The sequence below is a fragment of the Emys orbicularis genome, chromosome 1, assembly GCF_028017835.1.
Source record: "Emys orbicularis isolate rEmyOrb1 chromosome 1, rEmyOrb1.hap1, whole genome shotgun sequence".
Lineage (NCBI taxonomy): Eukaryota > Metazoa > Chordata > Testudines > Emydidae > Emys > Emys orbicularis.
Genome location: NC_088683.1, coordinates 113,900,806 through 113,914,149, shown reverse-complemented (window position 1 = coordinate 113,914,149; position 13,344 = coordinate 113,900,806). Strand labels below are relative to the sequence as shown.

Here is a 13,344-nt window from a genome sequence, read left to right as displayed (position 1 = left end):
CCTTGCTATGCTGTGAGTGCTGCGGAGAGAGACGTACTGCGACTCGGCATGCTTATTGCGCAGTGCGTGCTGCACAGTGAGGTGGCAGCAGCTGGCAGGGCTGGGGTACACAGCTGCCGTCACACTGACCCCACGGGCAGGAGGAGGTGATCAGAGACTACCCAGCCCACCCCAAACCTGACACTTTTAGTCAGGTCCCATCAGGTTGCCAAGGTCTACTTCTCTTCCTCACCTGCTAAGGCACTTGAGATTCGTATTTAAGGAAGTGCTTGGCCTAAAGTCTCCTCTCATTCTAGCAGACCCAAGCAGCTGTGTAGAACAAGCTCATGCTTTTGCCAGAGCTGTGGTAGGCCGCTACCTGCATCATTCGGAAAACCTGCTACTTTCTCAGCTTGTTTTAGTCACAGGGAGTAGCCAAAAGCCATTTTTACAAACCCTTTCATGTTGGTTTTCCAAGTCCATTTGCTTCAAGGTGCCTCTTCCATTTCTCATGCTTCTCTTTGTAAAGCTTTATTTTGTTACCTCGCATATAAGTGATCATGTCTAGCTGCTTCCCACAATGTCTATTTTTATAATTTTTATATTGTGTGTGTGTGTGTGTGTGTGTGTGTATGTATATATATATATATATATATATATATATATATATGTATATATATTAGGCTCTGCTGAAAGGTGTTGTGTTGAGAGCCCAGGAAACTGAAGTAGTCTAGCTGCTAGGATAGTGGCAGTACGGGCTTTTCACACCTTGTCCCACTAATCTGCTTCTCCTGGAAAGGGGTGATAGGAGCTGGACAGTAGCCTTTATGGTTTCTGACTGCCAATAACTTGATTCTACTTGTAATATTAGCTTTTTTTGTGTTGATGCTTTTCAATTGGAAACTGGACTGAGACAATCAATTTTAAACAGATCTCTGAACAAATCAGATTTTAAGTTTTCCTAATTCTTGTTGATGCTTATAATGTCTGCCTGGGCCTCTTGCTCTACAACGATGAGATGGCTCAGTGCTTTTATATCTCTGGATGTCAGCCTGTTTGGCTGACAAAGTCGAACAATTGTGGAAGCATAAGAGGTGAAGTTGAGTTATGGTCAATAAAGTGATCAAAAAATGTCATCTTGCAGTTAGATTTGTTACTCCTCTGATAATTCCATATCAGACTTGCTAGGCTTATAAATCGAAATAATTTCCTGTCCATCTGCATTGGTTAGAAGTGTGAGAATCGATGTGTCTTCTACTTCAAACATCATCAGCACTAAACATTCTGGATTCCGAACTTGGCTAATAGCCCTGCCTGTGATGCCTGAAGCAGAACAGAATTGGTCTTGCTCCTCTAGAGCTGTCTGCAGTTTCGATGGCTGGACTTAATCTTGGTTTTGTTAGCAAACTAACCAGCCATGACTACAGGGAGACACCTCTGTTCCCCACTTCTTCTAGTGAACTTTCCCCACAATCAGATTTGCCTACAGGAAAATGGAAAGTGACTCCACAGAATTTTAGAAAGTGTTTCCTTACCATATGTGTTGGGAAATCTTGGATCTGAGGGAACAAATTCAGAACTGATGTGTAATTTACCCATCAAGAAGTGACTAGAGGGAAGAGTTATTTGGTGTAACTCATGTGTTGTGCAGCTGAAAGATGGTTTGAGGTGTGTGCAGCAAACACTGTAATTTATCTCTTTACATCCTCTTATAAATTGCTCTAACTGACTCTTCAGGCCCTTGCCATGTAAATTACCCATCATAGACACTACAGATATGGTAATTGCACCACCTAACACATCCCCTCTGAATTAGGCTCCAGGAGCAAATTGGGGGGAATTCCCCTGATAGCAGCAGAGTGTGTGGTCCCAAGAGTGTTCTTTGCACAAGACTGGTCCCTGAACAAGACTATGTGAAAACTGTAATATCTCCCAGTACCAGCAGAGGGTAAGGGCTTTTTTTATTGTCGTCTTTCTACTAAACTTAATTTTCATCCCATATTAGCATCTTTTTGAATTTTAATGAGTTAATACTTGTATTATGGCCCCAAGTGCAGTCTGGGTCCCATTGTGCTGGGTGCTATACAAACACATTGAGACAATTCTTGCCTCAAGTTCATTACAATCTAAATAGACAAGACACACAAAGGGAGGAAGCAGGAAACAGACATGGGGTGAAGTGATTTGGCCAAGGTCACAAAACAGGCTAATGGAAGAGCTGAGATTGGATCCCAGGTCTCCTGACCTCTAGTGCTTTCTCGATTAGACCATACTACCTCCCAAATAGTAGTAATGAGTAGACTTGCCTTCCATTTTCAGTGTGCCCAAAGAAGCTGGTTTCTGTAGTGATTCCCTCCCTCTGGTTCCTGGCAGTTTTTTCTTCTTGTACAGTGAACCACGGCAGACCCTCCAGAAAACTACAGGAGCAATTCAGGGTGACACCAACACATTTGTCATGAGGGCATTTAAGGAAATTTTAGGACAATAGGTGATCCTGTCCTGGGCCCATACTGCCCTTGGGGTAGAGATGTGAGGGTGATTCAGTGATGACATGGCCTCATACACATCCTTGATGAGACTTTTGGCACTCCTAGACTTCTGTGTGTGCTGAATGCAACAGAAAAGTTGCTACGAACATCCAGGCTTTGTTCATGAAAGGAATGTAAAATAAGTAGGGTTTTTCCATTATAGGTATTGGGGAAGAGTCAATGGGTCACCAGGGGTATGAACTGCCCTTGTGGGTCTCAGTCCCTAGTGCTAGAATGGGAGACTCGTATGTAATCAAATCAGGGGAGGTGAGTTTGAGCAATAACTTCATAACTCCTCTGGTACGTGGAGGAGGCGAGTGGTCTGGGTTTCTTGTGGTATAAACGTGAACTAAAACATTTCAAGTTTTACTCCTAGGATTGGGTGGCTCTGAAATGTACAGATGTGGAGTCTGTCTGGGGATGGGAAAGGGGAGAAAAATTCTTCTTCCTCCAGGATGTTCTTCCATAGTCTGATGATAAAATGATTTTATGTTCTGAAATGTGATGCTTTGTTTTCAGCATAATTATTTTGAGCACTGATTTGCTGAGTGCTGTACAAAACTTAGACCAAAGATACAGTCCTTGTCCTGAGGAGCATCCAAGCAAAGTAAAACCTTCCCTCTCCACTGCACCGTGGCTTTGGCTAATTACATGAAAGAGACTGTTTTAGATTTCTAGATGGTGCTGTTCTAGGATATGCCTAGCTTGCCCTCTCCTTCCCAGTTTCTGGGTGTTCTCTCTCATGTCTGCCTAAGTCAAGGAGAAGAGTAAAGGTATAAGGTTTCTGGGATAAAGGCTGTGATGAGATGGAGCTGCATATGCTGCAATTACCTGTTCACACTCTCTCCCACAGGCACAATGGCTACAGTGACCCAGAAGCACTTCTTGGAAGGGCAGGCTTACTCTGTCCCTCTGATCCAACCTGACTTGCGCAGGGAAGAGGCTATTCATCAGATTGCAGATGCACTTCAGTATTTGCAGAAAGTGTCTAGTGATATCTTCAACAGGTATGTTGCTGTCACACAGGGGACTGGGACTGATGCTGAGTGCCAAGCAGGAGAAAACCAAATGCTGCAATAAGACTGTGGCACTGAAGGGGCCTTGGAGAGCCACCAGAGTTCCAAAGGGGGTGGGGAGGGCCAGATGTATCCCAGCAAAAATAGACTGAGTTCAGGTTTGTTTAGTATGATTAAGGCTAAGATTGTATCATGATATTTTTAATAGGGCTGTCAATTAACTACCATTAACACCTGCGATTAACCTGCAGCACAATTAACACACGTTAATCGCAGACCCTCTGGGCTGGAAGGCAGCATGAGCTGCTCCGAAAAACCTGTTTGGTCAGGCGCAGTAACACAAACCGCCACCAGAGGGCGGGAAGAGACGAGGCTACAGAAAGTAATGTAGTTCTCATCCCCGCATTTTTAAAGTAAAAACTAGGACTGTCGATTAATGGCAGTTAACTCACGCAATTAACTCAAAAAAATTAACTGCAATTTAAAAAATTAATCGCAATTAATCACACTGTTAAACAATAGAATACCGATTGAAATGTATTAAATATTTTGGGATGTTTTTCTACATTTTCAAATATATTGATTTCTATTACAGCACAGCATACAAAGTGAACAGGGCTCACTTTATTTTTTATTACAAATATTTGCACTGTAAAAATAATAAACAAAAGAAATAGTATTTTTCAGTTTACCTCATACAAGTACTTTAGTGCAATCTCTTTAGCATGAAAGTGTAACTTACAAATGTAGATTTTTGTTGTTGTTACATAACTGCACTCAAAAACAATGTAAAACTTTAGAACCTACAAGTCTACTCAGTCCTGCTTCTTGTTTCAGCCAATTGCTAAGACAAACAAGTTTGTTTACATTTATGGGAGATAATGCTTCTGGCTTCTTATTTACAATGTCACCTGAAAGTGAGAACAGGTGTTCGCATGGCACTTTTGTAGCCAGCGTTGCAAGGTATTTACGTGCCAGATATGTTAAGCATTCGTATGCCCCTTCATGCTTCAGCCACCATTCTAGATACATGCTTCCATGCCGTTTATGCTTATTAAAAAAAAAAAAAAAGCGTTAATTACATTTGTGACTGAACTACTTGGGGGAGAATTATATGTCTTCTGTTCTGTTTTACCTGCATTCTGCCATATATATCATGTTATAGCAGTCTCGGATGATGACCCAGCACATATTCATTTTAAGAACACTTACTTTCACTGCAGATTTGACAAAACACAAAGAAGGTACCAATGTGAGATTTCTAAGGATAGATACAGCACTTGACCCAAGGTTTAAGAATCTGAAGTGCTGTCCCAAATCTGAGTGACGAGGTGTGGAGAATGTTTTCAGAGGTTTTAAAAGAGCAACACTCCAATGCGGAAACTACAGAACCCGAACCACAAAAAAGGAAAAACAACCTTCTGCTGGTGGCATCTGACTCAGATGATGAAAATGAACATGTGTCGGTCCACTGTGCTTTTAATCGTTATCGAGCATAACCCATCATCAGCATGGATGCATGCTGACCCCCCTCCCCCTCCCGAGCCCCATGCCGCCCAGGGCTGGGACAGACCCCCATCCCAAGCTATGGGGCTTGTCCCCTCCTCCCCCCCCCCCCAAAGTTCTGTGCCTCCCCCGGCTGAGGATGATTCCCCCCTCCCCCCAAAAAAAGCTCCACACCTCTCCCGGGTAAGGCTGATGCCCCCTCAAGCTCTGCACTGCTCAGGAGTCGGCTCTGAAGCCAGCACTGCTCGCCAGCAGCAAATTTCTTGACAGCCTTAATTTTTAGTAAAAATCACAGATCACGGGCAAAAAAGAAAAATTCATGGAAGCTGTGACCTGCCCCTGACTTTTACTAAAAATATCGGTGACAAAATGGGGATCTGTGGGTCCCTACATGGCCTGAGGAGGGCAGCTGCGCAGGGACTAGGAGCCACCTGCAGCACCTGGGGGCTCCGGTGTACCCCTGCCACCTGCACGGATTCCATGACTAAATCGTAGCCTTAAGTATGATCAAATAGTTGCCTGTGCTGGGTTTGCTTTTAGCATGCAGCAATTTGGTAGTGTTTGTTTTTAACTCCGTGGCAGGCTGCCACATACTGCAGTGTTATTTCTGCCACAGTTCTGCTTATTTTCTTCTTTCACTTTTAAATGGGAAATCTTACTATTTATAATAACTTGCAGTGTCTTTTTCTTGTTCTTTGTTGTTTGAGCAGTAGAGTAGAAGATGTCTTTTGGTTTTGATCTCTACTCAGCCATGTTGGTTGCAGTATGAGTCCTCCCTAAGTTTTTAGTGTCTTGCACCTCCAAGTTTGTACATTGTACACAGCTGAGACTGTATTTGAGTGTCTGCCTGTGTTCTGTGTGTTTCACTATGGTTTCGTGCGCTGCCAGAATGAAGAGCCAGTTTATAAATTCAACTTGTGCGTTGTCTTACCAGGATGTTGTGAACGTTAAGGTTGGGCCTAGTGTCTCTAGCTTTACTTGTTTTTGAATGAGTAGTTTGTGTGCTTTCATCAAATGTCTAATTTTGGCCTTTAACTGCTGCTTGAAATGGTATCAGCAGTTCAGTATCTTTCTTGTATACTGCTCGGCAGAGGCAGTTGCCTTTGTTCTGCTCTGCAACTGTTGTTGGATGAGTTCCTCTGTCCACCTAGTTCATTTGCAGGATTTACTATAGGGGAATTCAATGTAGTTTGCTGTTAAGTCCTAGTCTTTGGTCCCAGATGAGTTGAATTATTCTGTCAAATAGTTCTTGCAGTGGCTTTAGTGAGGTTGTATTTGCCTAGTATATATTTTTTTTATGGTTTAGATAGATTTCCACAGTCCTTTCTCAGATTGGATTTTAGAGCCAGCCTGATACTCCTCTGGTTTATTGTGAGGTCTAGGCCTGTCCAATTCAGGTTGTGGGATCTCTCTAAATCCATACATTTGGCTTTGCTTTTTTTTCCCTGGCAGACCATGATTTCAATGTTTCCTAGGACATGTTTGGCCTCAGTGCTAATAGCATGTCTTTAGCTGGTGTAGATTCCTCATCTTGAGAGGGTGATAGTGTGATTAGGTTATCAAGGTGAAATGTCTGCTGTCCTATGCAATTGTGTCGCAAGAGTCCTGGGGGCAGGGATTGCTCCAGTCGAGCAATTGACTCACTGACATGTAGGCTGGAATGGATAGACCTGAGGCTTTGTTCTCTCTTACTCCTTGCACTGTGGGAGCTCTGTGGGGTTGGGGAGGTTAGAGGGAGCTCTGGCAGGGCCAGAGACGTGCAGAGGGGAGGTCTTATGGGAGCCCCAGTGGGTGGCGGGTGGGGTCCCTGTCTCAAATCCTTATTCTGTGCATGAATAAAGCTATCAGTTAACAGGAGCTGTTCTTTCATTTCTGTACTTGCAGTTTTGTGAGGCAATGCTCTGTAATTTCCCTGGGGATGAGGGCCTGCTCCTTAGCATGCAAGTCACTCGCAAGTTCTGAACGCTGACTGTGACACTGCTCCCTCACTCTTCAGTGCGCTCATGACTTTTAATTACTAATTTTTTCCAACAGCAGAGGAGACTTCATTGGGCCCTTTGTTTGCTTTGCCTTTCTTCTGAGGTCTCTGCTCTCCAATATAATTAATAATGATTTAGTAATTATGCAGGCGTCTGATTAAAAGTTCCCCAACCTTGGGTGTTCTGTGCCAATCAAGAGAAAGGCTTTCAAGGTGAGAACTTTGCTACTTAGCAAAAGTGGCCTCTTCTCTTCCCTGAGATAAGGCAGCTATATCTACTGTTTCCAGGAAGGAGCAGCCTTATCAGGAGGAAGCTGCCTGTTCTGAACTGCAGATCACCAGCTCACTGTGATGGGGGGGAGAGAAACTTGTGCAATATGGCAGGTTCAGCTGAGTGTGTCAAGCTCCTTGCGTTTGTGTTGTGAGAGAGACAGAAGTTTTGATGCTATGTTGTAGTAGTAGATTGCTTGGTATTGCACTTCCAGGAGTGGCAAGGGAATCTGTATAACTGTCTGAGGTGGAGTGGAAGAAGGTCTGAGTGTTTCCCCACCCCTATCCATGTTATGTGCTCTAGTGTCTGCTTTGAATTTTAACCGGATGATGACATGAATGCCAGATGAGGATTTCTTCTGGTTAAAACAATCTACCTTAGGAATGAGCGGAGTGATCTTCTTCCTGAGGGCACTTATGCTCTCCACCCTCAGGAACATGTTGCCAATGATATAGAAAGGGCACCAGTGATGTGATGAGGGCTGTCGTGGTCTGTCTAGGTCTCACATAACCCTGGGATAGGGGCAGAGGAGGGGCATATGCTGGGTAGGTTAATGGTAGCCCAGGGACTGCCACAGTGAAGAGGACACGTGGAATTAGCCTCCTGGAAAAGGGCACAAAGGACCTCTTTGGATTTTGGGAAGAGGGAGAAAGGAAAAGGGAAACTTCTTGCGGCTTGGGAAGGTTTAGGAACCACCACATGTAACAAGTGCAGGAAATCGGTGCCTGTTCTCTCCTTTGCAAATGTTCTGTCCTTGGCTTTGGCTCTGGTAAACTACTTAGTGGTGAAAGCAATTCTCATGGTTGACTAATCTGTAAAGAGCCAAAGGGATATGTGGATGGGGTAATCTGTGGTCAAGACCTGTAGTTCTCCCATTCACAGATAACAGCCAGAAGAATTTTAAGGTTAGTTTAATGCTAGTGAAAGATGTTTGACAGCCCTGAAGAATGAGCCCTCCTATCTTCAGAACAGGTAAAGCATTTGGGGAGAGGGAGGGTTCCTGTGTGAAATACAGCATGTGACTGCAGCAGCAATATCTGATCTGTCCTGTGCTTGGATTGTGACCAAGAGGCACCATCTCCAGGGAATGGGTAGGAAGCTTGGCCTCCATGACTGGTTCAGACCTTAGCAATTTGGTTGCTGCCACTACGGAGGTGATGTTACTGTGTTGTCGCAATCGGGTGCTTACATCGGTGAGACACATTTAAGTGTTAGACACAGGCCCAACTAGGGCGACCCAAGGTGACTTACTTTGACCTAACTTTGTAGTGTATATCAGGCCTGAGACCCACCCAGGGCTGCCTCAAATAGAATACACCAAACTCAGGTGCGCTGGTGGTGTTTGATATAGACGCTAGGCCCTAAACTGGGACAACAAGCTCACTTGTCACGTGAGCTGTCAGTTTCTGTATTCTGTTACCAGTCTTGCTAACAGTCCAGTCCCCTTCCGAGGATTCCTGTCCTCTTGGTGCCAGTATTCGTGAGTCTGCTGGAATGAGAGGCTGAAGCTATAGTTATCAGGACCATATTCCAGTTTGATGGAAGTTTTATTCTGTTGCACGTTAGCTAGGAAAGGAGTTCATGTAATTAGCCCACCGTGGAAACTAGAATGCAGGCAGTATTCACTGCTCTGTCAGGGCTAAACAGTTTAGAGCAGGGGGAGTCTTTATTTATTTATTTTTGTCAAGGTCCAAATTTCTTGGTCGAGGTCCAAACTCTAGAGAAAATAATTATAATAAAAAATAACAATAATGAGAAGTAACTAAAAATTTCGGGTTCTGTTCAAAAACATTTGGCGGTCTGGATTTGGCTCACAGTCCGCCTGCTGACTACCCCTGGTTAGGATTATATGTTGAAGAGTGGTCTTTTATGCTTTAAAAAAAAAAATCCTTATATCATAGTCTTCAGATTCTTACTGATCTTGAAATGTCAGGAGTCTAACTCTGGGGCAGCCAAAGAGAGCTTCTAATACTCTCCTCATGAACCAGACTGACTGCCTACAACACTTGATTAACAAGGGGCCCTCTTCTTCTTTTCCTAATTACTGTCCCCTATATGGGGTCTTGGATTGGAATCATCTGCCATCGTTTCTGCCACTCAGATGCTATTGGAGATGCAAGTCATCTGACTTTGGCACGTTTCATTGCTTTTCTGATGGGCTCTTGGATGTCTGGGACTCCTCTGTGAGGATTTAGCTCTTCTCTCAAGTTATTGAGTTTTTGGTTTCCTGCTAATGTTTGTTGGGGTGGGTGTGGCTTTTTGTTTTTGTAGTGGTTTTTTCTGCAGAGCTTGTTAAACTCCTGTGATACACACATTCGCTATTCAAACTGCTCCCTGATCTGGAGCATATACCCCAGGCTTGTTACTGTAGTATAATGTGTAGAGAATTAGATAGGGATTTTAGGATATTTTGGCTTTTAAGTTACCTTATTTGTGTTTTTACTGCCACAACATTTACGTTAATTTTGGTCTGGAGCTTGCTTGTCATGTCCTGGCTTCCTCTGTTGTAAATCACCAGTCCCAACAAGAAATTCTAACATTTCTTAAATGCACACACACACGAAAAGTTTAACACTTAAAAACAAACCCAAGCAAGTCTGTTTGTTTGAATTTCCTTATTCCCTCCCTATTTGCATGGAACAGGATTTTGAGAAACTTGAGAATTTTTTCCCATAAAGAATTATAACTTCAAAAAGATTAAATATACAGTACTTGAAAGAGTTTGTAGATACTAGAAACTTGAGGCTGTTATTTCAATCTCTGAAGAACTTTTATTTTAATGTTAAAAAGGAAGTGATAGAAATATTAAGGTTCTTTTTAGGCCTATTGGGAAACCATAAGAATGATACAGAACAGCCTACAGGCCTAGGGAGGAAGTAGAATGGGTGGAGTCATTGGTGACTGGGGAGATGGGCAGTAACTAGTGGGTGGATTCAACTGTTGTTGAATGTTGAGGAGGAGAATGGGTGGAGATGTGAACTGTTAGGGGATTTGGTTGGTTAGGATCTAGAGATTTCTGGAAGGTGGGCAGAGGATCTAATGTATAAAGATAGCCTAGTTCTAGTGTAAACTTAGCCGTGTCTACACTGGCGCATAGGTCGGTATAAGTTACGCCACTCAGGGGTGTGAATAATCCACCTCCGGCCGCGCCCCCCCCATTTCTCCGGCCGTGCCCGCCGCCCCCCCCATGGCTGCGGGCCGCGCTGCGGGCCGCCAGCCTGCGCCCCCCCTTGCTCCTCTGGCCGCAGCTGCGGGCCACGCTGTGGGCCACATGCTGCGCCCCCTGCTCCTCCGGCCGTGCCCCCCCCCCGCTCCTCCAGCCGTGCCCGCCGCCCCCCCCCATGGCTGCCGGCTTCGCTGCGGGCCGCCAGCCTGCGCCCCCCCTCGCTCCTCTGGCTGCGGCTGCCGGCCGCGCTGCGGGCCGCATGCCGCGTCCCCACCCCACCCCCTCGCTCCTCCGGCCGCTTTTGGAAAGGCAGGGGAAGCGGCTGCTTCCCCTGCACCCCGCTAGCTACGCTACTGGGAATACCCACTCAGATGAATGGAGCAGTTCACATGTTTCAGCTATTGTTTCAGGCTGTATTCATCTCCAGGGGTATTCTCAATCAGCTGAGAGCATCACATTGAAACGAATGGGCCACATCACATCTTTCCAAGCCTCCTATGCTGCAGATGAATATGCAGAAGGAGCCCTTTACCTCCATCATCCCTCTATCCTTCCTGTTTAAAGGACAACACTTCTATGTGCTCTAAAATCCACATGCTTGCATGAATTTTCTTGAAATTTGCTAGGCTTCATGGGAGTGCAGAGTGAGGTTTATGACCCACATTTGGGGTCATTTGAGCCAGAGTTCAGAGATATAAGCTCCCCCCCCAGAAAGCAATATTTCAACGTTTCTAGGTGTCTTCTTCCCTCCTCCCCCCCCCTTTAAAGCAGCACTGGAGATCAGTATTGCTATGATGGGTCAGAATCATCTCAGTTGGTTTTGGTTTTAGTTTTTTTTTTACCCAAGGTAGTGCACTAAGTCTGTGTGGGACCCAAATTATGAATGGTATTTAAGAACTTTGCTAGTGTAGTGTATAGTCTGGAAGGATTACAGTGCGCATGTGCCAATAAAATAGAAAACCATGAGAGAGGGTGTCTATGCAGCTGCTTTATGCTTTTCTGGCATAATGCTGACGCCATTGTCCCTGCTGAACACCCTGCCGCTGATGTTTCTAGTCCAAACTTTTGTACACCTGTGCAATAAAGATTTAGTAACTCATGTTGCTTGCTACAAGTTGTCTCGGCTCTAAGTGTTTGTATTTTAGGGGGAGGTTTATTATGATCACAGCAGAACAGTCAGCAGCTGATCTAACCAACATTTTTGTTTTATCAGATGGAGAGGAGATGGAGAGCTGTGACAGAGGAGGGGCACGGGGAGAGAGAGGGGTGGGAAAATGAGGATGGGTGGTACGGAAGCCGTGGATTGGTTGTTTGAGGAAAATCTGTATATTACTAGTCCCTGGGGTGCGGGGCAAGGGGCAAGTGGCTATTTCCTGATCTCGGGGCAGATTAATGTGACGTTTCCAAAGACACAGCGAGGAGGTTTAGAACTGACAGGGCAGGCTCCCTGACTTCTGAGGGAAATGAAATGGGTGCACTGCCAGGGTTACCAGCATGTGGGTTCTGGCGATTCCTGGATCACAAGGTTGCAGAAATTTGTGGGAGAGCAAGGAGTACACCATGACATGGGGATTGCTGACAACAGGCTGATTTGGGTGGCCTGTGTTGGGATCATGTTTTGCCCACTTTGCCGCATCTAACTGATGACTTAAGAGGATCTACCGGACATTGTGGTGATTCACTTGGGCAGAAATGATCTGGGCCTTATTCCCGCTGTGCACCTCATGGAGTGTATGAGAGCAGATTTGGATGGCATCAGAGATTTGTGTCCCGGAGCTGCAATAGTTTTCTCTGATTTGGCTGAGCAGCTGACTAATTGCTACAGTGACAGTATGAAAGCTATTAATAAGTGTTGGAAAAACATTAATCAGGAAATTGGAGGGTTCATGGCTGACTGGAAAACGTGTACTGTATGGCATAGAAACATTACAAGCTCTGACATCCCCTGTTTCTTGTAGATGGGGTACATTGGACAGGGGTCTGAGGATCTTTCTCTCAGTTGTTTGGAACAGAAACACTGTCTGTGATTCCTCTCACTGTCCCTGCCACAAACTCCACCCTCCAACCATTCTGAAACACCAATCCACTGTAACATAATTGTCCTTTGCTCCAGGCACTGCATGTGAGTTGGTTACAGGAAGGAAGAAGCAAGGGCAATAGATATGTATGTACACCAGGAAGATGAATTCCCTGCTTGCAATGGGGGGTGCCTGGGTACAGTAGTGGGGAGGAGGCCAGATTGGAGGGAGGAACAGTTGGGATATGCGTCGGGGGATGGCTGGGGAGGTGTGCCATAGCAGGGCTGGTGGGGCCCAATTAATGGGGAGGGAGAGAGGGTGGCTGGTTCGGTATGTAAATTGTAGGACATGATACGCACAACTGCATAAATGATTGCTAACTTCTACCAACAACATATCTTTTTTTCTATTTATAAATAAAGTGGGAAATTCAATGGCAAAACGCTACATTAAAACAGAGTTAAGGTTGCTTGGTGGGATGTCATCCCCTTGCAGAACACTGAGTTGAGCAAAACTCAAACTTCTGAAAACCAGGAAATGCACAGTTAAGGTTTCCCATGCACTTAACACTTTTACTCTGCCAACTCCACAGTTGGTGAAATGTACAAGTTCTTCACCTCCTTTTACAACCCATTCGTTCTCATTCACAGGATTTCATCTAACACTATTAAAGGAGGGGAGGTTGCCCATGTTCCCCTGGAGCTGGCAGTAGCCAATGGGAATTATTGCATACACTGCAGGTGCAGTCACTGTGTTAGGTGTACCTACACTAAATGGTGGAGGCAGTAGCAGGGCCTGCTAGTGCATGTATGATATGAGGAATCTGTGGATTACTTTAAGGTGTGTGACAAAGCTGTGATTATGATAGGAGATATGTTTTGC

General features: G+C 44.9%; 1 protein-coding gene across 1 annotated transcript in view; it reads left to right on the top strand.

Moving 5' to 3' along the window:
- Positions 1-13,344, top strand: part of WASHC1 (WASH complex subunit 1) — an 82,356-nt gene that overhangs the window by 19,628 nt on the left and 49,384 nt on the right. Inside the window, exon 2 of the mRNA XM_065412573.1 lies at positions 3,361-3,514. Coding sequence (XP_065268645.1) covers positions 3,366-3,514 — 149 coding nt within the window. The 5' untranslated portion in view covers positions 3,361-3,365. The remainder of the gene's footprint in view (positions 1-3,360; positions 3,515-13,344) is intronic.